The following is a 24,697-nucleotide window of genomic DNA, read 5'->3' on the forward strand; positions in this document are numbered from 1 at the left end:
GGTCACTCTGTCACCCAGGCTGAAGTGCAGTGACATGATCAGGTCTCACTGCAGCCTCAGCCTCCTGGGATCAAATGATCCTTCCACTTCAGCCTCCTGATTAGCTGGGATTACAGGCATGGGCCACCAAGTCTGGCTAATTTTTCAATCATTTGTAGAGATAAGATCTCATTATGTTGCGCAGGCTGGTCCTGAACTCCTGGACTCAAGCAATCCTCCCACCTCAGCCTCCCAAAGAGTGCCCGGCCTGTATCCTTCTTTTAATCACAGGTCTCTCCCCGCCAGTGATGGCTTATTTCATGTGTCACCATGGCTGGTCAAACATTAGTCTGGATGTGTCTGTGATGGTGTTTCGAGTGAAATCCACATTTATATAGGTGACTTTGAGTAAAGCTGATTGAACTGGCTCCCCTAAGGAAGAGGAGATCCTGCCAGTAGCCTGTCTTTGGATGTCTGCAAGCTCAGCTCCTGCCACCACAGCAAATGGCATTGGCTCAAACTGCCCCTCTTTCCCCTGCCCAGCCCTGCCCTTCTCCCTTGTCCAATTTTGAACTTGCTTGCCAAGTCTCCACAACCAAGTGAACAAATTCCTTAAAAGAAATCTCTTTCAGGCCGGTTGCGATGGCTCACGCTAGTAATCCCAGCACTTTGGGAGGCCATGGCAGGTGGATCACCTGAGATCAGGAGTTCGAGACCATCCTGGTCAACATAGTGAAACCCGTCTCTACTAAAAATACAAAAAATTAGCTGGGCATGGTGGCGCGTGCCTGTAATCCCAGCTACTCAGGAGGCTGAGGCAGGAGAATTGCCTGAACCTAGGAGGCGGAGGTTGTGGTGAGCCGAGATCGCACCATTGCACTCCAGCCTGGATAACAAGAGCTAAACTCCGTCTCAAAAAAAAAAAGAAAAAAATTAGAGGGATGTGGTGGTGGGGGCCTGTAATCTCAGCCACTCAGGACGCTGAGGCAGGAGAATCACTTGAACCTGGGAGAAGGAGGTTGTGGTGAGCCAAGATTGGGCCATTGTACTCTAGCCTGGGCAACAAGAGTGAAACTCTGTCTCAAAAAAAAAAAAAAAAGGAAAAGAAATAAATAAATCTCTTTCTATATGCATGCACATCCTGTGGATTCTATTTTTTGGAAAACCCTGATGAATACACCTTCTAATGGAGCTGGCCTAAAGAGTAATTGTGTTCAGTGGAATTTGATTGGGGGATGCTGGCTCCTATCAGCAGGAAGATACTTCTGTGGCTTCTTGTATTCCTTCACAGTATCCTGTTTGTCACTCTTCCAGGTTACTGTCTGTGCCAGCTGAGAGACATCTGCCATCCGAGTGTCCCTATGGAAACACCCCTGGCAATGGAGCCATAAGGAAAGGCCTTGATGACGACACCCTTCTGGCCGCCTGTGTGACAGGGTTATCTCCATTCTCTGTGCCTGGCCAATTCCTTGCATCTTTTTCCATTGTACAGTTTCCCATTGACCTTGGACTTTGGATGCGTGATCTGGGCGTTGGTTCTTCTGAAGCTCCCTTCTGTCCTTGTTTGGGTGTTCTCCAAGTCAGTGGTGACAGCCTCGTGTGGAAAGTGCACTTGTGTTTTTCATTATTTTTGTCTGAAGTGTATCAACATCACTGTCACTGACAAACTGCATCTCATTAGCATGATAAATCATCTCGACGTACAATATCATCTCCTCCTGTTCTTCTGATCTCTTCCATGGGTCTGTATTGACATTCCAATTCTGAGAAGCCTTCTGTCAGCAATCAGGAAGAAATAAGTTCCCATACTTAATATAATTATAGGGGGGCTAGTTTTTCTGTTTATTTTTAATTGGCTCCCTACAACTATATGTCAAAAGTCCTTTTCATTGTCTTCTTTGTCGTCTCTTGCAAAACTGTCTTCAGCTTCTGCTTCACTTTGCGTGTTAAAGCACGAAACGCGTTGTCTGTCCCAAAGTGAGTTGCTCCGTTTCTCCCCTTTCCTTTAGTTCTTAGTTCTAGGGCCTCATATCATGCTTCGCCAATTTTAATAGAGTTAATATAAGTCAGGAGGTCCCAAAAACTTTACAAATGTTAATTAATTAATCGACAGAACAGCCCTATGAGATAAGGATGATGAGCCCTATTTCACAGGTGGGTAAAATTCCAAACACACAAAGCTTGAGTGACATGAAGAGTTGGCCATTATTAAAAAACTGCCATTACGTTTATGGCTCTGCCTCATGGTGTCAGTGCATGGCATGTGCAGCGCGATGGCTCCATTTTGTACATGAGAAGATGGACGGAGAGGTTCATTTCTGTATCTGAGGTTTATTCAATATCCAGGATAGCTCAAATTATTCACAGGCTTCTGAGGTTTCCCATTTGTCTTTATTTTCTCAACTTTCCCCCACCACAGCAATGTCAGTCGGTGAGAGCCAGCAATGGGAAAATCCTGGTGTGCACCCCAACTCTCAGAACACCTCTGTAAAATAGGAATCTCTGTCTGATCCCAGGGGCCAGTTAAAAGAAGAGACCTAAAAAACGGTGATCCAACTCTACACGCAAGTGTCCTGTGCCAGAACGAGACCATGGATGTGACCAGCACGAATTTCCCAGCTATCTGCATGACGCCAGGTTATTCTACCACCCCGAGGCCCAGGGATAGCAAACCATGAACCATTCCAGGGTCATGCTCAGTGTCTCCATCTCCTTGGCAGTTGCTGCCTGGAAAGCCCACCTCTGTCCTTTTCCTTCCATGCACCTTCAAGACCCAGGCATCTTTCCTGCCTCCCCAGCTGGGGCCACTGCCCTGAGCCGGGGCCTTGTTCCTCTCAGTCCCAGCTCTCCGTGTGCAGGTGACCCCTGCAGATGTGCCTCTCAAGCTCGGGTCTCACCCATCTGGCTACAAGCCCCCGGATACAGGAACCATCTTTCATGTGTGAGTTGCTCAGCAATATCCCAAGCTTCATGGACAACACATTCTGTAGAATGCGGGATGACCAGAGTTATAGAGGGGCTGAGGCAGGGTGTGCTTACTAATAGAAAATTTACTTTTTGGCTCAAAAAAACTGATTTTTGACAAAAGAATTGCGTCTGTGTGTCACTCCTTCGCCGACTTAAGAGCCATGCGTTGCAGCCACTGGTCTGTGGCTGAGCAGCCTTTGAGTCAGCCGAATGCCTGGATTAACGATACGGACTCCAGGTTTTGTTTCAAACACGTGGAATCTGTATTCTTGGAAGCAGACCCAGAAATCTTTATTTTTAATTGTGTGATTTTGATGTTTGTTTTGTGCATTTCGAAACCAGATTTATGTTTTATGAAACATTATAGTATCTTATTAATGCTGTAATATTGGTATGCTTTCTCAGTTAAAGAAGTTTGCCACTGAAATAACAATATAAAAATAAACAGTTTTTTTTTTTTTTTTTTTTTTTTTTTGAGATGGAGTCTCCCTCTGCCACCCAGGCTGGAGTGCAGTGGTGTGATCTCAGCTAAGTGTAATTTCTGCCTTCCAGGTTCAAGCGATTCCCCTGCCTCAGCCTCCTGAGTAGCTGGGACTACAGACACACACCACCACACCCAGCTAATGTTTTGTATTTTAGTAGACATGGGGTTTCACCATGTTGGCCAGGAGGGTCTTGAAATCCTGACCTCATGATCCGCCTGCCTTGGCCTCACAAAGTACTGGGATTACAGGTGTGAGCCATTGCACCCAGCCCTCCTGTGAGCCACTGCGCCCATCCTCTTTCCTTCCTTCCTTCCCTCCCTCCCTCCCTCCCTCCCTCCCTCCCTCCCTCCCTCCTTCCTTCCTTCCTTCCTTCCTTCCTTCCTTCCTTCCTTCCTCCGTCCTTCCTTCCTTCCTTCCCTCCCTCCCTCCCTCCCTCCCTCCCTCCCTCCCTCCCTCCTTCCTTCCTTCCTTCCTTCCTTCCTTCCTTCCTTCCTTCCTTCCTTCCTTCCTTCCTCTGTCCTTTCTTCCTTCCATCAAACTTGAGTTTGACAACTTGCTGTCCTGGAAGGCAATTGCTTCTCTTCTCCACATTGTGAAGCTCACAATAGCTCTGTCCTGGAGCAGAGTCACCTGTGACTTCAAAACCACCGACCTTCCCCAAACAACAAGACAAGGGAGCCAATGGCCCTTCAGTTTGGCCCACTGGGTATTTTAAATGTTTTGAATGTGAATGTCATTAGCTGAAATTTGCCTTCCCCTGTTTCCACAGGCCCCATTCTCACTGCCTCACCACACATTTGTTCATTCACTCTCCCTCCCAGATGTAGAAGCTGAGCTTATCCTGGTGCCTCCAAGCTGGCACTCAAAGTGCACATAAATAGCAGCTATTGCATTACTTATTGGACCTGAAAGAAACCCCCAATATCATCTAGTTCTGCCACCAATTTATGCATGAGAAAACAGGAGACCTGAGAGGTAAATCAAGTTACCTAATACTGCACAGCTGAGCTGGCGGCACAACAGAATTGAAAGCCATTCTTCTGATTCTTCATCCACTGTCCCTTCCAGCATAGCATAGAATCTGCTCTCTCTTCTACAACAGAGCCTGGATTCTAATCTCCCCAGACAGTCCTATCCATGAAGCCTTTTAAGCAGGTATCCCCAATCTATATGTTATTTTAAAAACATATGTAAACTGTTAATCTAGTCATTAAATGTGAACCAAGTATGATCTCTTCATGTTTGTAAGTTGGAAAAGAAGGACAAATAAAGCACTATCATCTATGTTTTCCTTCATCGCACAGATGACTCCGCACAGTTTTAAAGACCACTGAACTAGAAAACAATTCCTCAATGCACCGTGGTGTGGGCAGCCTTCTACGAGGCCTGTCTCTCGCAAATCATTTTTTAATTAATGATTGAAGCAGACCACAGTGCGGAGATGATAGACTTACTTTAGCAATCACAGTGCATTTAATCACTTCCAAATCCTCCTCTCACTCTTTCTGCTGTGTGTTCCTTGCTGGGTGGGAGGCTGAACGCCCTTGAACCCTTAGCCTGTCTTATCTGTAGAACAGTGCAAAGTGACGCACCATTCCTGATAGGGTGCCAATAGGGCAATTGACAATTATGGAAGTAATTGCCAGAAGTTGCTGCAGTATTCTTTTGGCTGCATTTTTCCAAACTCTTATCTATCCCACATGTCAGTGGCATCTCTCAAGTGTGTCAGAGCAGAAAAACGACGGCGAAACCCCGCCCGAGCAGGGTTTAGCCCCAACAAACTACTAACTCCCCTCCCAAGAGGAAGAAAATGCAGAGCGGAGATCACGGCTGCCCACCTCGTTTCGTTGCAGAACGGAACGGGTGCCAGCCCTGAAACTGCGCGTGTTCTCCATGGGGCCTCTTTCCCCACTGAGGGTTCGCAGCTCCCAGTCCGCACAACACGTTTCCGCGGATCCCGGGGGAAAGTGAGGCCGGGCGGCTCCTCCTGGCTCCCTCATCCAAAGCCCCTGCCAGGGTCCCAGGCTCTGGAGAGCAAGGGCCACAAGGCCTGAGGGAACGACGTCCTCACAGGTTTGAGGATGCCAGAGAGCGACGTCACCACGGACTTATATTTACTCCCGTCCACACCCTTGCCTTGACCTAAACGAGACCCCAGCACGGGGCAGGTTAGTGAGACTCCAGAGTCCCGAAGTTGGAAGTAGCAGAAGGAATTCCGGAAACCAAGGCATCCAGACCCAAGAGCGCAGGCTCCTTGGGCCACGAGAGGCCACACGCGACCGCCCAGGACGCCCACGAACACCTGAGCCATCCCGTGACCACCACGCCCTGGCACTGACGGGACGCACGGAGAGCGGAGGGCCCGGTCCACGCAGGACCCAGGCAGGCGAGCAGCCGGTGCTGCCCGGGGTGGTCCAGGCACAACCAGCGCATCCAGTGTGCTCCTCCCTCAGGTAGCCCTGTCCCACCTGCCTGCCCTCCACGCTCAGCTCCCCATCAGACTCCAGGTGACACCAGTACTTCCCTTATGCCAAACGCAACCCAAGTCGGTGGCTCACTCGTGTTGAACTCCTCCTCCTGCCACCAGCTCCACCCACTGTGCCTACCCGGTGTGGCCGCCCCCAGAAAAGTCCGACCCTGCTCACCCACCCCGGCCTCCTTCTCAGCTCCTCCACCCCAGCCGCCCTGCTCCTCCACCCAGACTCCCAGCTTCTCCAGCCCTTTTCAGCTTCTCCACCCTAGGCTCCCTACTCCTCCACTCATGCTTCCCCAGCTTCTCCAGCCCTTCTCAGCTCCTCCACCCCAGCCTCCCTGCTTCTCCACCCGGCCTCCCAGCTTCTCCAGCCCTTCTCAGCTCCTCCACCCCAGCCTCCCTGCTCCTCCACCCAGCCTCCCAGCTTCTCCAGCCCTTCTCAGCTCCTCTACCCTGGCCTCCCTGGATCCTCCATCCTGGCCTCCTTGGCTCCTCCACTGCAGCCTCCCCTCTTGGGGCTGAGCTGGTCCTCCTCATTTCCACCAGTTTTTGTAGCCATCTCATCTGCTTCTGCTCATTCTTCTGTATTATGCAGACTCGGGCTGAATTGTAGAATCTCAGTCACAGGAGGTGACCCCCCTGGAGTAATCTGTTTCATCTCTTTAGTGCCACAAAGCAAAGGCTCCTTCCCTATGTTATCTCCGGCTAGCTCTTGGACCAAAAATACTTGCATCTGAAAATACTCTCAAGTGAAAAGAGTTTTGCCGTAAGTGATTCTTCCTAAACTTTTTGGTTCCATTTAAAATGTGCAGTGGAATATGTAAACAGGATTTCATACTTCCCTGCCTGTGTAAATAGGCCATAATGAACACTATACAAGCTTCTTCTGAGAAGAAGTGTCAGTATCATAAACACTGATCTTTGTAACACACTCTAACACAGTGATGCACTCGCGGTCATTTGAGCAGAGCTGTTTATCTTTACACTAAATGATCCCAGACTTTTTAGCTTTTTGTTCGCTTTCTATAGCCGCCTTGTTAATCATTTCTTTTTCTTTTCTTTACTTTCATTCATTCTTTTTTTTTTTTTTCTGGCTGTTTCTTCAGGTTCTCAATTCACCACTCTAAATATGTTACTTGTAATACTTGCTTTTTTTTTTTTTTTTTTTTTTTTTGAGAAAGCATGCTTACATTTGCCTTTCATTAGTTATTTATTTTGTATAAATTTAAGGGGTACAAGCGCAGTTTTGTTACATAGAAATATTGGGTAGTGGTAACGTCCAGGCTTTTAGGGTAACCATCACCCCAATAATGTACATTCTTCCCAATAAGGAATTTCTCACCTTCTTCCCAGTGTTCAATATCTATTGTTTGCAATATTCTATGAGTTGAGAAACCAAAGTTTTTAACCCTTAGGAGAAAAAAGGGAGTACACAGCATCTGAGGGCCCCTTCATTTTGAAGTTGCCATACACTGAATCAAGTGAAGCTGAATTGAATTTGGCAGGATTAGATTAGTGAGAAACTGCACCTGGAAGAGGTATACCCTGGCAGTGGAATCAGGAAATGCTTGAGATGTGAAGACTCAGAATGATCTTGTATCATCACGAAGCTGAGATACAAATGTACAGGCAATTCTCAAACAAATCTTAATGGAGATATGTATATAAAATAAACCTAAAATATAAGTGAAAATCTGGTGTCCTATTTATGACTCTAAGAATTCTTGACATTCTTTCTTTTTCTCTTTACCTCTTTTAAAAAAATATTTTCATCAACCTTTGTGAGTTTTGTTAAAGTCTCTCCATGTATAATATTTTCTGTGTAAAAATTATACAGGCGTACATATTTTTCAAAACTCACTGCAATGTGCATATAGAATAGATGTGTTTAAATGTAAGTAATGTGTCTAAATACAAATAAAAGGGTAAAGAAAGACAAAAAGGTAAATTGTATTATAAACATTTTACCAACGTAATAATTAAACCATAATTCATATATGGCTATGCCAATATTGAAAAATGTTTTATTGGTGATTTATCACACATCAAATTTTCAAGATTTTAAATAATACCCTTATAAATGTCCTTCCAAAAACATATTTGTTTATAGTTTTTAACATTTCCTTGGTTAGATTTCTTAAAAGTTGAAAATTTTTTAAGTGCTTAAAACATCCTCCTCCCTCTTCAGCTATTTAAACTCTTTGTAGTTTTACTCAATGGGGGAAAAGAAACATAAATCCACTCAAATAACCCCAGGAAAAGATAAGCTTTTGATATTTTTGGTTTGGCCACATTTAAATCGTGGTAGCTGTAGCTTACTCAAACACAGAGCCACGTTTGGCAGTGATTCCGTGGCTCGAGGCTGTCCTGGCTGCTTGAGGAATCTGGAATTCCTTTTTCCTCTTTCCTGATCACAAAAGCACCCCTGCAGCTCAAGCCATCACATCCATATCCCAGACGGAAGGAAGAAACAAATGCGGAAAGGTGCTTATGCACTATGTGCATACCCTCCCTGTGGAGGTCTCAGTGAAAAACCTTCACTGAAGTCTTACTGACCAGAACTATGTTACATGGTCATCTCTCTCTGCAAGGGAGGCAAGGGAATGTAATTTTTTCGCTGACTTTGTTGCTATCCAAACAAAAAATACATTTTTTGCTAGTAACAAACAGTAGCCAAATAACTCCCAGTCTGCCAGCAGCCTGGCCAGATTTGTTGCAGAAAGCTCACAGAGCTGGGACAGAGGGCCACCAAAGCCCACCCCTCCCAGACACCCGAGATTCCTCCTCTCAGGGCTCCTGTGGTTCTCCTTTATGATTTCTCTGCTTTCTAGGTTTTCCTCCTGTTTCCAACCTCCTCCTTTCAGCTTGTGTTGGCTACCTCAGGCTTCAGAGTTCCCCCTGGCCTTCCAACTCCACTCTCACCAAGAACTAGGCCTGCGTGTGTGTTTCTCAACTGCAAATCTGGGACTGAGGAGTCTGGTTACAAGTCCAGTTCAAACCTTACAACAGACCGAGCGAGTCCCGGGTTCCAAGCAATCCTGTAGTCCACGAGCTGCCCTTTGTTAGCAGCCACCAGACATGGGACGCTGGGCAGAACGTGGCTGTTTACGCCAGCTGGAAATGTGAGTTTGTCAAATCCTTCAGAACAGGACAAGGATGGCAGAAATGATTGGCACCTATGGTTTTTAAACACAGGCTAAATGCACACTGGTGATGATTTAACAGAAAGAAATCTTCAAAGGGTCCGCAATCTGATCGCTCCTGATTTTTGTCCCATGTGCTGCCTATGCTGGTTAGGTCCCGTTGTCTGTCTGATTGTAGGTCACAAAATTTGTAACTGCAGTTCAGTGCTATCAAAAGACAGAATATAAAGTGGTGAGATGAGCTGCCCACTAGGACTGGCTTCATTCTCCATGTTCTCAAAACACCATTTAAAAAATGGCATTTTTAATGGAATCCTATGTGCTCTGACCAATGTTATAACCATGATTCAATTTTTTCAGGTTCACCAAGCTACTCATTTTATGGAAGAATTCACTTTCGAGGAGATCCAGCATATTCTTTGACAAAGATACTACGCTCCGTATTCGGATCATGACATAGTATGAGAGTAGACTGCATGTTTGGCATTTATAGATAAGCTATCACTGAAGCAAAGATCCCATCTTCCTTTTGCTCCTAGATTTACTTGGAGAAGATGAGTCAATGTTGCAACATTTTACATGTTTTCTTAAAAATTATATCAGTGGTATTTTAACCAAAGGGGTCAATAAATCTATTACATTTTAGGAGAAAAAAATCTATTTAAGAAAAACACCGCATCACTAAAAGGCAAATTGTACAGCAAATAGTACAAGGAATCCCAATGGGAAATTGGACACATATTATAGATCTATTAGAATTCACTGCAAGGAACTTCTTTCACTAGGGAAAAACTCTACAGGGTCTATGTTTTGTTTCCTTCAAAAGGTAAATACAAATAAAATCCTACCATGATGAAAGACGCTGAAAAATATTCTGGAATGAGGTCAAAACACTGAAAAAGTGATATAATTGTTAGAAAAAGTTGCCATAGACACGTCCGGTATTTGTTCTTTGGTTTGTAGTGGAAACTGACATACCCAAGAGCCTAGGAGTGGTTGTGTTAATTGTGCTCTTAAGATTTTTGTTTCACAATACAACACAAACGTTTCTACAAAACCAAATTTAATATGCAACAAACACTCACCATGTAAACACATTTTTAAAAAAATCTGATAATAATTGCAAGGATCGCTTCCAGGCTTCCATCAAAGCATTTTATATCAAGAATCTCAATACAGAATTATTTCTATGTCAAAATACATTTACACTGTAAATTGTTTATAGAAAAAAGACACAGAGGAATGGGGTATGCTGGCATTGAATTCAATAGCAGCCACTGCTCCTAATATTTTTCCTTCATTTTCTACTTCAAACATTTCTTATAAAATGTGCTTGTCTACCCCTCTGCACTTTGTCTGTGGTTGTATTCTCTCTATCTGCCAGTTTACTATATCGAGATGTGATCACCATGCTTATTCCCACGGTCGGCAGCTCTCCAGCCCGCCCAGGGCACTCACTTTCCACTTCCTCCTGCAGAGGCTGACAGCCATGTGGGTGCTGAGACATTGGGACATTTCAAGCCTGTCCCTAATATCTGGTCTGAGACAACATTTTAAGAATTAAACAGTGGTTATCAAATGCAAAACTAGAAAAGAGTCACATAAAAACCACACGTGAAGATTGATCACACAATTTTATTAGAGTCTTTTGAACAAATGTAATCCTCTGTGAAAAACTCTTGCAAAAGAGACATTGGAGTGTACTATTTTCAACCCTGAGCATTAACACTGCATACCAAGGGGGGGGGGGTGGGTTAAGAAGCTGGTTCGATTGAAGCACGAGCACAAGCCACTGATATTCTCTATGTGATCAGGTTTTTACAAAAAAATACATAGTTTTCAATAAATAATGCTTAATTTTACAACTTTGATACAGCAATGTCATACACCGTTTCAACACACTACACTCTGCATGCTAGTCTACGAGAAGACGAAACTTTGCCATGCATTTTCTTTCCCCCCTAGTGCTATCAAACACTTCAGCCTCCAGCGCACTGCCTCAGGTAGCTTTACCCTCTCTCTGTTTCACAGCAATAGGTCGTGCGCTGGCATGCAAACTCTAAAAAAGGTCCCCCCACAAACCACTCAAACTTCTACACAAAAGGGTTTTTCAGCTTTTCTGCTCCCAAACCTGGAGTGGCTAAGAAAGTAAGTTTCATGTGGCCTTGGAAAATACACACTTGTTAACAGTGTCATGCTGAAAACTGCTCTAACACATCAGGTGGTTCTGTCCTGGTGGCCGCCAAGAAGCATTATGGGATGCCATCACCACGAGGAGTCCCAAACCGGAAAAAGAGGCCTCCGTTTTAAAACAGTCCATTCAAAAAAAGGTGTCACAGAACAAATGCAAAAGACTCTTAAACCCACAACATATGTACAAGAGTAAAAGTAGACGAAATGGGAAATTAATGAGAATGGCGTGTAACGTTTCTCCCTATGTGATTCAAGGGAGGAGGCGTACTGGTTTTGAACAAAAGCTGGATGAAGAAAAATGTGACAGAGGGCCCTTTGTCAATATCTATTTGATCAGAATTCTTTATATGATAAATTAGATACAGTTGTTGGGTTTTTTTTTGTTTTTTTTTTTTGGAAGGGGAAATGTGATGTGTCTAAGAAAATAAGATAAGCATCTTATTAAAGGAATCTCTGCAAGGAGCCTAGAGGAAATCCTATTTTTTAATGCATTTTAAAACTTTTTCTGTCATGTTGCTTTATTTTGTCATTTCCACAGCAGAGAAAATCAATTTAGCATTACGACATAAAAGAAGTTTGATCAAACAGTGAGACAGGAGCCTCCACATATGCACATCCAGGTTGCTTAAATTCACCAATTGCTCATTGGAAACCGCATCTCAACTAGATCATATTGCTTTTAGTGGTTTGTTTCTCTGTAGAGAAGTTGTCTGTTTGCAACTGCAGGCAACCAAAAGTTCCCAAATCATTTAAAACAGTCCTATCTGTGCACTGGCAGAGGTGCTAGATCTTGTAAGAATATCTCTACCCAATAAAGTTATTACTTTTATACATGGGACATTATGGACTTGTGTCTCCCTTTGTAAGCCATTTTATACTTTCTGCACTTTTGTGCTTTTATTGAGTATAAAAATAGGTCTCCTTTAAAATTCTGTTTATTTTAAGTTCACTAAAAAACTACTTGTTTGTGAAATTCTCTTATAAACTCACTGCATCCACATGGAACAGATACAACTAATTAGGCAGCTAATAGATATAGGTAGTGTTAAAAAAAAAATGAAAAAAAAAAAAAAAAAAAAGACGATATGGTAGGAATCAAGGGAAAAAAAGCCAGCAGTAAGTAAAATGGAAGAGAGCTCAGTTTCATCAATTTTGTTTCATCTTTATTATAGTTGAAAATGTAGGCTCCACAGGAAGGGGCAAAAAACAAAACTGAACAAAAAAATCCTGAGTTGTTATAAAAGAGCAGAATTTTCCAGATCATCAAATAAAAAGGGATGTTGCAGAATAAATCAAATAGAATGAACAGTGAGAAAGAACCAATAATAAAAATAAGCCAAATCTCAGAAAAGCATGTCAAGAGTTACATGGAGACAGTTACTTTGGGAACTTGGAAATTCCTGTGTTAGGATAGGTAAGGCTCATTCTTGTCATCCTCACAGGCTTAGGCTATACAAAGGGTATTTGAAACTGACATTCCTTAGTGGAAATTTTATAAAATTTGGCCCTTAGAATAACTGAGAAATATCCTGAAAAAATCTTCCCTGAAACTGTAATAAAGAAAGTTTCTTATCTACTGATAAAATCGACAACTCAGTAAACTATTTTCGCTGGTCTTCCTACATAAGAAAAAAGCACAAATATACTTGCCTCAGAAATCTGTTAAAAGCAGGGAACCACACAGTAAAAGAGTATAAAGGGTCTATAAATGGGAGAGTCCAAGAAAATCTCTCTCAAAGTGTCCACAAGGATACATATGCCCATTAGAAGAAAAGTAAGAATATACATATTATTAATCATATCAGAGAATAAAAAAGTTAAGATTGATATAATATATTTATATTGAATGACTACTTTAAAATAGAGCAACTTATTTGCCTTATTTTTCAAATTCCTTGGGCAAAAGTCACTTAAATTCTGAAGTAAAAAACAAATGTAAATTTCTTGTACTGTATTAATATCAGATGATTATGATTTCAATTCCCAGAGAAGAGAAAAATGTCTTGTCTTTTGAGTCTTTTTCTTTCACGAAAAAAAACAACTAAACCACCCTGACTGCTACATTCATGCATATTTAAATCACTTCCCCTTGATTAACATTAAAAAGAAAGATATCTGCCCAAAAGAGTTTTAATGATTTTTTTTCTAGCGAAAGGATCATCATTCTACAAATAATTTGCCCAGTGTCTGTAGCCATTCATAACATACATAATATTTGCAAAGCACAGTTTAAGTACACTGCCTTTTATTAGCATTCTTTTTTTAATAAAAGGGATGCATATCAGAGTGTAAGAACTGGAAATTACTTCCACAGTTTAAGGAATTAATAAGAGAATGCTGGTTCAATTTCTTAAAGATGGAAAGCTTACCAAAATGCCATCAGAGTCTGTGAACTACTTATAATAAACAGCAGGATCCCCACTGGCTAGGCTGCCGAGCACACAGCATCCAACCCCCGCCCCCATGCTACCATTTTAAGATATTCTGTCAATGCTTAGTTAACAATAAGACTTACTTAAGAGACCAACAACAAAAAAAAATCAATTAAAGTTTTATTGAACTCTATCCAGTGGCAAGAATACCTTGTGTATTATATTATGTTTTAGACATTCAACAAAGAATTCATTAAGAATGATTCTCATAATGTACTCATCAAAACAGCGTTAAATATTGTTAAAAGCGCATTCAAGAGCCCGTCCTGAGTTCTAACAGGTTTTAAATTTAGAGTGCCAACCAATTACTTTTATCTTTCTGTCAAGTTACGCCACAAGGCTTAAAAAAAAAAAAAAAAATCTTGACTATCTTTTCCCATTCTGAGGCCAAATTATTACTTGACTAATTTGCTGAAAGGTTCCACCTCACCACAGAAAAAGTCCCATATTCATCTATGATGAAAACATAAAGGACATGGCAAGTTTTCAGGTTTTCAAAATACATAGATCAGCCTTATCAATGGGTTTGTGTTGTTAACAAGTTTCGGAACTGCAGCAGAGGGCTGCCGCATAAAGTCACCAGCACACGGCAAGTGCCGATTGTAAACCGCTGGTTCAACTATGCGTGGCTAAAATAAGTGTACGACCAATGGCTGCATTAGTCTACATGTCGAGGGGTTTGGGGGGAAGGTAAACAACTCCAGAAATCCAGTTCTATACTGAGAACCTGGTTAACGCCATTAGCCCCTTCTTTTCCCAAGTGTACTACTGAAATCTGATGGTTCACCGAAAGGAAAAAGCCACAGAAAAGAAACCTGTCCATCTGCAGCAAGCTGGCTGGCCTCGCATCCCAAGGGTGGGGGCTGGGGAGGAGGCAGGTCCCGAGCTGGAGGCTGCGAGGGCGGAGGAGAGGCCTGAGCTCGCAGTCGGGGGGCGGGGGGTTGGGTTGGGGGGCTGCTCCAGTAGGGCGAAAGCTAGCGGGAGGGGAGGCAGGAAGGGCGCCGGGGCCCCTCTGGCCTTGCAGCTGCAATCACTGTACGGACGCTTCCATTGGGTTTTGCCAAATCTCAGTAAAAATGGAAGTCCAAACCTCGGTCACTCATTTCAGTAGGTGAAAGAGTCGTGGTGATTCTGGAGCAAGTTTCAATTAGCCGCTGCAGACCTCCTCCGCTGCAGGCGCCGCAGCTCGGGAGGCGGAACTCCCGGGCTGGCGCGCGAGGCCCCGAGCGGCCTCCCAGCCTCCCTCCACCAGGCCCCCGGGGAAAGAGGCGGCGGGGGCTCGGGACGGGGGCGGGAGCCCGGGGCACGCGTGCCCGGCCGCGATCGCCTGCCAGGGCCTGCAGGGAGGGCTCGGGGACAAGGGCGGGTCAGGAAAAATGGTGGAGAGCGAGAGGGTGAGGACAGGAGCACCGTACCCAGCGAGCAGGGAGCGCCAGGGGAGTGGGTCGCTCCCGAGCCACCGCCGGAGCCCCCAGGAGGCTCCTGGAGAACAATCAAAATGCCGAGCCACCTTTGTCGCTGCCGCCCCCGGGAAGCTGGCTCTGGGGCAGCCCCAGAGCGGGAGCGCGGGGAGGGCGTGGTGAGGGCGCGGGGTGCGCAGGGGCGGCGGCCTCCTGGTCCGGGAGTTTGCTTTCTTTCTCTCACCCCGCAGCCCCGAGGCTTCCCTCTCCGGCGCGCGGGCCCGGGACTCCAGCGCTGGAGTATGCAGGCGCCTCTAGGGCCCGCGGCGGGGCGCGCCCAGGAGCACGCGGTGGCGAGGCCAGAAGAGCCAGGCGGGGACGGGGACTCCGGGCCGCAGGGCTCTGCCGTGTGCTTCCCGAGCGACCGCCCAGGCCCTCTCGGCCACCCCCTGCTCCCGGCGCGCTCACCAGCTGCTCCGCCCTTCCAAGCACCCTGGAGGCCGGGACTCGGATCGCACAGAGGCCTTGCCAGGTTCCTCGGGGTGCCCCCGGCCAGTCTGCCGCGTCCTCCCTCCACTCCCGCCTCCCACCCGCACGCAACCTCAGTCCCGCCGCGCCTTGCGCTCCCAGCGGCCCCGCACTGTCCTCCTTTTCTCCGACAGCTCCACGGCCCCGGGGGACAGAAGGAAACCGACAAAGACCACCTCTCTCCTTTCTTCCTCCCCTTTCCCCTTCACCTCTAGAGGTCAAAAACTGCGGCCGCGTTCCCCGCCAACAACCACCTCGGAGCACGCGAAGATGCAGCGTCAAAAATAAAGAACAGAAAAAAATTCAAATCTGGAAACCGCTGTCACCACCCTTTGAGAGGCGGGGATAGAAGTGCCGGGAGAGCTCTCAGCCCAGGGCGGCTGTCACCGCGAGGCCCTGCGCGGACGCGGCCCGCCGCGGAGAACACACCAGCCCCTGAGCATACGACCCCGACCAAGCGAGCTGGCAACCCAGTCCCCTCCATGAGCCCCTCCCGGGCCAGCGCAAGAGCCTCCGCGCAGCCCGCCCGCAAGTGTGGGTGGGGAGAGGCAGGGAGTGGAGGAGGAGGTGAAAAAGGAAATGGGGAGCTGGGGATGGGAAGGGAAGGCAGAGAGAAAGAACACCCTTCCCCAGTCTTTCACAACCAGCGAAAGGGAAAAAGAAATCGGCCTGCCGATAGAACACTTTCAGCCTAACCCCATCAATGTAGAATTCTCTCCTGCCGCCTCCCCGCATCCGCGCACACAACAGCCTCACCGCCGAATGCTCTGCGACAACAGGACCTCCAGTTTGACTTCCATAGAGACTATTGGCGATGCGAGTTTCTATCAGTTCCAGCTGATTTATTAAAATTGTCAAGATACAGACTTCCAGCACAAAAAAAAAAAAAAAAAAAAAAAACAGGCAATGATGTCGACAGTGCATTGAGTCTGCTTTGCCACCATTTGCTACAAAATATGCAGATGGTCTGTACTTTATTTAGATTATATTGCACAAAATGAGAAACTTTTTAAACTATGTGCCTTTTTTTTTCTTTTTTGCTAAAAATCGAGAATCCAGTTTCAAACCTTCCATCTGGGGCCCCATCCACATCACAGCGTATGAGATACATAAAGTCCTACTATAGTACAGTACATATACAATCTTTAAACTAAGATAACAGCTCTGAGGTCTATATCACCATTTTCAATAAATCTTTACCTACAAATATTGAACAAATCTCTACTATAGCTGTACAAAAAAAAGTTTGCTTTTTTTTTTTTTTAAACCACAAGGCCTTTAGATGCAAGGATTATTTTAAAATTTTAATCCTTTTTAAACCAGGACATAACGTACCAACATACTTGCATGCTAAAAAACAGAGGAAAAAAAAAGAAATCAAAAGGGAAGAAGTGCCTGAAAGTCTTACTGAAAAAACACAGCAAGAATGTTCCCTTTTCACTGTACAAAAATACGCCTGAAAATATATTAATTTTTAAAAAAGACTGAGGTCTGTTATGTATCAAAAATGTTTCAATACCTTTTGTACTGAGGTCTAGGCTGTCTGGTATTCAATCAAGGAGGTATAAGGGAACGAGTTACAAAAAAAAAGTTGGCAAGTAGAAATCACATTTGTAAAACCATAAACAATTTGATCTGAAAAGTAAACTCTGATCTTAAGTCAGTTCACAGTTTTTTTTTTTTTTTTTTTTGTAAGCGTTTGTACAGTCTGCATTTTTTCAAGCTCCCTGCAGTTTTGTTAAGAATCGGATGCATAGAAGACATCAGTTTTCTCCCTCCAAAAAAAAAAAAAAAAAAAAATTAAATTAACAAAAGTTGCAATGGTCCCTTTTTTTTTTTTTTTTTTTTTTTTTTTGTTTTGTTAAAAGAAAAATCACCAGTTCTTTAAGTTCTCTTAAGGAAAAAAAAAAAAAAAAAATCTCCACCAACTCCCTAGAGTAACAGTTGTGCTGCCAAAAGGGTCCTCTGCAGACGTCTTCCAGACTTCAAAGACCGACAAGCTTCAAACAGCGCCTTCCGGAGCGGGTCCTGCCTCCCCTCCCCCGCCCCGCCCCCTCCGCCTTTGTTGCAATCACGAATTTCAGGAAAAAGAAATAGTAATTACAAAAACACATTTTTGGGAAAAAAATCACAACTCCAGACTAGGTATGCAACTACCTTGAGACACGATAAAGGAAGGGAGGGGGGACAAAAAAAGGACAGGAAAAATGTTTAAAAACTACTCATTTCACTTTAACTCCACCAAAATTTTCATCATGTTTTCCAATTTCTTCGCGTCACCACATCTTATCAATATCATCAGCATCTTCTTCTCTTCCCTCCACCCTACCACCGCCACCATCACCACCACCACCACCATCATCATCATCACCACCGCTACAACTTCCTCCCAAGGAACCCAGCTCTGCACCCGCCGCCGAGAGAAAGAGCGAGCCGAGGGCGCCGCTTTCAATACGTGAACACCAGGTCGGAGAAGTTCGCCTCCAGCCAGTCCCCGGCGATCATCTCGCTCAGCTCCGGCGTGCAGTAGTCGGGGAACTCGAAGTGGGAGCCCAGGCTGCCCTCGCTGAACGAATCCAAATCCTTATCCACCAGCGACAGGGACAGGTTCCCGGCCGCCGCGCCGCCCCCCAGCTGCTGCTCGCTGGCGCTGTGCGCGCTTTGGGAGAAATTCAAGCTCAGGTCGAACATCAGGTCGTCGGCGTCCTCGCCGCCGCTGCCGCTGCTGCTGCCGCCGCTGCTGCTGCTGGACGAGGAGGTGGAGACGGAGCGCGAGGACGCGGGCGAGAGCGCGGGCTGCGCGAGCGGCGGCGGGTGCTGCTTGGTGATGTTCTTGAAGCTGTAGTAGAGGCGGCTGCCGCCCCCGCCGCCCGAGGTGGCGCCGGCCCGCACCTCGTCGTACAGGCTCGCGCCCTCGGGGGACTCCGCCGCGCTGCTCAGCGTGGGGCTGGCCGGCACTTTGGCGACGTTGTAGCGTCTCAGCAGCTGCGGCGGCTGCTGGCCAGGCGGTTGCAGGAGCTGCGGGTGCGGCGGCTCCTCGTCCTCCTCGTCCGGCTCCTGCTTGATCTGCAGCTGCAGCTCGTCGTCGTCGTCGTCGTCGTCGTCGTCCTCGTCCAGGAACACGCACTTGACCGTCTTGCCCGCGCCGCCGCCGCCGCCCGCGCCGCTCACGCGCAGGCTGCCCAGCACATAGTCGTCGCCCGCGCCCCCGAAGTCCCCGGCCTGGGCCGCCTTGCCCGAGCCCGCCTTGGCGCCGGCGGCCGCCGCGGGGGCCTTGAGCTTGCCGCATTTCTTGCTGGAGCCCTTGGAGGTCTTGGCACCGCCCGCGCCGCCGCCCGCGCTCCCGCCGCCGCCGCCGCCGCCGCCGGCCGCGCTCTTCTCCGGGCTCTGGCTGGCGCTGGGCTTGGCCGAGGGGTCCATTTTGGGCTTTTTCCGGGGCCGGTACTTGTAGTCGGGGTAGTCGGCCATGTGCTTGAGCCGCAGCCGCTCCGCCTCCCGGATGAACGGGATCTTCTCGCTGTCCTTCAGCATTTTCCAGCGCTTGCCCAGCCTCTTGGAGATCTCGGCGTTGTGCATGTCCGGGGACTGCTCCATGATCTTCCTGCGCTCTATCTTGGACCACACCATGAACGCGTTCATCGGCCGCTTGATGTGGCCCGACGCCGTCTTGCACCAGTCTGGGTCGCTCTCGTCCAGGGCCACCGGGCTGCAAGCCATGAATTCGCCCTCCTCCGTGTCCAGCGCCTCCCGGGGCAGGTTGCTCTCCGCTTCCAAGCTCTCCGCCTGCTGCACCATGATCCGCTGCGGGGCTGGACGCTCCAACCCGGGCCGCTGGGTCTCGTGCGGAGGTCCCCCTCCCCCTCCCACCCCTCCACCTTCCTGGGCAAGTTGCAAAGTCCTCGGCACCCCGCTTCCGCGGCTCCCCCCCTCCCCCCCGCCCCCCCTTCCAGGCTGCACACAGCGGCTGCGGTGGCTTCGGCGGCGACGGCCGCCGGCGCGCTGGGAGCTGCGGTCGCAACGGGAGAGGCGGTGGCGACGGCGGTCGAGGCAGCCCGGGACCCCTCTCTCCGGCTCGTGGCTCCCACCGCAAGAGCCGGACCCCGAGCTCTCCCAGGCGCGCGCGCTCCTTCTGCAAAAAGTTGAGGTCTCTCTCCCAACTAGTTATCAGGGTGTCATATGGGTGACATCACTCCCCCGGCCAGCCAATGGCTGCGGGCCGGCTCCTCCCACCTCCCGTTATTAACTCGGAGGCCCCGCCCCTCCACCCCGCCCTCCAGGCTGCTGGGCGAAGATGGGGGTGGGGGGAGAGGAGGCATGTCTAGAAATATGTTATTTTTAAAAAATCCGCGTGTGTGCACAGATGCGCCTCTCCCCGGGATGCTCGGGAGCGTCGCGCTGCACCACGCGGAGCCGGTGGTCGGGGGCGAACCCGGCTGGTCCCGGAGCCGGTGCGGACCCAGGACCCGGTCCCGGGAGAGGCCCCGCGCGCCTTTGTGCCCTGTCCCCTGGAGGCCCGACGGCGACCGCGGACGGGGCGCGCTCACACCCCGCGTGCACACACTCGGGCACGCGCCAAGCCTGAGACGGCGGCCTCGGCCCGGCTCCGGGTCCGCTGCGCCCCGCCCGCCCCGGTGTGGGAACATCTGCTCCCCGGCGCGTCCCCTGTGGGGCTCCACCGCTCCGCCGCTCCCCAGCGCCCCGGCCCCGAGCCCTCCCGAGAGGCCCGCGGCGGTCCAGGCCGACGGAAGGTGGCGCTTGAAGACAACAACCTTCCCGGCACGTGGGCTCTGCTCTCCTTTTCCCTTTCTCCCTTTTTGTAAGGCAAAGAAATCAATTTAAAGCTCGAGAGGCGGTGAGCTCCCTCCCCCGTTTGCATTTTTCTGTTTTGTCCTTTTTCTCCGTCTGTTTTCCCTCCTTGGTGGTGTTTGGGGACGCGGCGGTGCGGGTTGGGCTGCGCCGCGCCCCCGAACGCCCCGCCCCGGGCGGGGGCCGGAGTAACGGTCTGCGGGGCCCTCGGGTTCGAGCTGGCCACTCCCAGGGCGGGCTCGGGAGCGGGTCCGGGTCCCGCAGGCTCCTGCACGCCCGCCCCCCGCCCGGCGTCCCCCTCCCTCCTCCCTCGCCCCTCCCCTCCCCGCCCCTCCGCCGCTCCCGTCTCCTTCCCCGGCCTCCTCTTCCTCTTTGTCCTTCCCCTTCCTTGGTCGCCAGCGCCTCCCCGGCAGCCTCGTCCTGAAACCGTGCAATCGTGAGCTAGGAGCCTTCTGGGTCACTCGTAAACCAAAGAGGAAAGAAGGTGCATGCGGGTTTCCCGTCCAGATCTGTCCCTTGGAGGTGGGAAGGTGGGCGGCGGCCGGGGGCGCGCGGGGCTCGCCGAGCAGCCCAGGACCCCGGCAATCGCGCGGCGCTCGTCTCCTTTGTGTTTCTTTACTGAGTCCCCGTTACCTCTACGAATATTCTGGGGGCAGTTGAGAACCGCCGCTTTCTAGGTCCTGTCTGTCGCCATCCTCGCCTTCTCCACACCCCACAGCCCTGCATATCTGGGAACTCTGAGCAGTTCCTATGACACTGCTCGGTTCCCTTCTCCAGAGAAATCAGCTGTGGCGGACTGGGAAGGTTATCCACATCTGCTCCTTTCAGGAGCCCTTCCTGCAAAAATACTACATTCCTTAAATATTGGCGCTTCTCTGAGGACTCTGATATCATGAAATAAAACCTTGTTTTTCTGAGATCGTTATTTGAAAAAATTACCGCCATCGCTATAACCCATTCCTGCCCCCGCCCCCCCGCACCGTCCGTCCCACTCATCCTAAAGAAAAACACTGCATCGAATACTTGGAATATTCAGACCAATTTACATCTTGATAATGCTGGCAATTCATTCCTTTCAGGGCCATAGGAAGCAAAAGAATTTACAGTCACTCATATTAGCTGACTTGACGTCTGGAGATGTATAAAATCCAAGGCAGTGTGTGAACATTCATCTTCACTCCCGCAAGTCGAGCACTGTGTCTTGTTTTTCTCTTACCTTACACGGTTCCCAGCTATTGGGAACACCACGCCAGAGAGGGTGGGGTGGAGTGCAAAGTGGACCTACACCTCTCTCCCCACAGCGGCGGGACAAACCCACTCTAGAGAGAGGCATTGTGATATTTTAGCTCAGTTCATTATTTGCTTGCAAAGTGTGAGGGCACCTACCATATTGGCCTCTGAAAGAAAATCTATTTGAAAATCTTCGGCAAATTCCATATTTACTTGCTATCTTTATGCTATAGCAAAAACTATGCTTAGCTTTAAAATGAGAAGGATCTGAGTGTAGTAGGAGTGAAAAATAATAGATTTTATTCTCATAGTGCTGCGCTCTTTTTAGAGGAAATAAAGTTAAAGTCTGCTCTTTCAAACACATGTAATTTGTGTTCAAGGAAACACGGGCCATTTGTTGGAGAAGATAAAGCAAAGACTGGGGTTGCTACAGCAGGCAGCGAAGGCGGGCACTGCAGCCATTCTTCCCTGTGATACAGGAGAGGCTCACAATTTTCACACAAGATGAACTAGATGGCTATTTTGTAGCCGTCACCCCACGTATTTAATATTGTTAGATGTAGTGGAGTGAGGCATGAGAAAAAGAATAATCTGTATACTTTCTTTTTTTGCTTCGTAAGGGCAAATTTTTAAATAAGTATAACATTAAAAAAAATATGGGAACATGTTTGAGAGTACGCATGCTTCTTACCGAAATAATAGGTACTTCTGAAAACAGATGTTTGCCACATCAACTTTAACCAATTATTGAGAGGAATTTTAAGCTTCTAAATGGAAAATATGGCCTAATAATGCACCTCTCGAAAGTCTAATTTAGTAAAATGGAAACATATCTGCTATTTTTTAAACCACTCAATGCATATAATAATTCATTGGTTATCTTTCTAGCACCAATATTCACTTTTGTGTGTCTGCTACACATGAATACCTATTTACAAGCAAGATATATAATTTTTCTATTGATCATAAACATTGTTGGATCCATAGTGTTCAGAATTTGAAGAGTCACATTTGATTAGAGTCACAAAGGACTATATTTTATGGTTATTATCTTTTCATAATTCCATCTTTACAAAGAAAACTTAATAGGACTATTACATAAGGAGATAAGATATTTCACAATATCTCTAAAAATTATAACACAGCCAGAAAAAGAAGTGTCCCTTTTTCTTAGGAAAGAAGCATTTTTCTAAGCAAATAATATGCTAAAAATACCACTGGGTAAATATTTGACTCATTTGATTGATTGAACACCATTTTTAGAAGCATTCCAAACACAGGCATTTCCCATCTCTGAAATGAAGGAAGGGTGCTTTCCCTTTTTCTTTCCTTACCTATTCTCCTGAAATGAGTTCACTTCTCATTGTTCAGCTCTATCTATTTATCTTAGCTTCAGCCCTAAATCCTGAATTTGGATCTGAATATCTTCCATCTACTGGTCATTCCTTCTTAAATGCTCCTCAGACCTGGTAATGAGTATAGATTAAACAACCTTACCTGAACGAACACACACACACACACACACACACACACACACACACCCAATGAACCAGTGAATGCTGTAACCCTGTTTGATCCATCAAACATGCTTCCATAGCTAAAATAATGTTGTTAATCTTTTCACTGATTTATTCTGTGAATTACCCCACTAGAGAGTGTGATCCATTGAAACTGAGCAGTTGGGCAGTATAGCACAGGGCAGCGGCTTTGAAATTTATTTTGATCATGACCTATTTTATAAAACACCTTTTTACATCATGACCCAGTACTCAAGCTATACACATATAAAGCAGAAACCAAAGTGTCACAAATCAATCTCTCTCTTTTAGGTGCAATTCATGCTATATTTTTATTCTTTTCTATTCCATCCCATTTATTTAAATGCCGGTTATAACCCACTGAATTGCACTGTTAATGAGGCACCATTGAAGTTTGAGAACCACCGGCTTCGGTGTTCAGAGTGCGGCTCTGAAGTATTCTGCCTTGGATTGAAAATTCCGGTTCCAATATCTTTTCGCCCCCAGCGCCATGGCTCTAACCATGTACCCCTTGACTTTTAGTTATCAGTGCCCAGAGAATTCCACAAACCTGCTGCCTCCAAAATTCATATCTTTTAAAATTATTTATGTGAGAGATACATTCTATTTTTTAAAATGGACTTTATTGTTTAGAGCAGTTGTAGGTTCACAGAAAACATGAATGGAAAGTAGAGATACATGCTCTCTATCCTCACATGTACACAACCACCCCCCGCTATCAATATGCACCTCCACAGTGTGTGTTCGTTAGGATCAGTGCACCTGCATCGACAGCTCATAATTATCCGATGTGAATAGTTCACATTTACGGTTCACTCTTGGTGTTGTACATTCTGTGGATAAATGTATCATGGCAGGTCTCCGTCATTATAGTGTCATACAGATTATTTTCATGGCCCTAAGCGTCTGTGCTCCACCCACCTATTCATTCTTCACCCTCCCAACCCCTGGCACCAACTGATTATTTTACCATGGCAATATTTTTGTCTTTTCCACAATGTCGAATATATGGAAGCATACAGTGTGTAGCTTTTTCAGATTGGTTTCCTTAACCATATGCATTTTATGTTCATCCATGTCTTTTTATGGCTTAATAGCTCATTTCTTTTTGGCAATAAATAACATTCCATTGTCTGAATATACCACAGTTTATCCATTCTTCTGCCGAAGGACACTACGGTTGCTTCCATGTTTTGGCAATTATGAATAAAATCTGGTATAAACATCCCCTGCAGGTGTTTGTGTAGATGTAAGTGTTCAACTTGCTTGGGTAAATATCGAAGAGTGAGATGGTCTGTCGTGTGGTAAGACGTTGCATAGTTTCATAGGAAACTTTCAGACCTTCCAAAGTGGCCATGCCATTTTGCATTCCCAACAGCAATGAATGAGAGTTTCTACTGTTCTACATCTTTGCCAGAATTTGGCGTTGTCACTGTTTTCGATTTAGCTATTCTACTAGGTGTGAAGTGAGATCTCATTTTTGTTTTAATTTACATTTCCCTAGTGGCATATGAGATGGACTA

The 24,697-nt window shown here is 46.9% G+C and overlaps 1 protein-coding gene across 1 annotated transcript; it reads right to left on the reverse strand.

Annotated features, from left to right (window-relative positions):
* Positions 1–10,662: 10,662 nt before the first annotated feature.
* SOX11 (SRY-box transcription factor 11) lies at positions 10,663–19,733 on the reverse strand. Its single transcript, XM_002758051.6, has one exon. It carries the CDS (start codon positions 19,393–19,395, stop codon positions 18,049–18,051), a length of 1,347 nt encoding a protein of 448 aa, XP_002758097.1. The 5' UTR covers positions 19,396–19,733; the 3' UTR covers positions 10,663–18,048.
* Positions 19,734–24,697: the final 4,964 nt, after the last annotated feature.

Source organism: Callithrix jacchus, chromosome 14, assembly GCF_049354715.1.
Source record: "Callithrix jacchus isolate 240 chromosome 14, calJac240_pri, whole genome shotgun sequence".
NCBI lineage: Eukaryota > Metazoa > Chordata > Mammalia > Primates > Cebidae > Callithrix > Callithrix jacchus.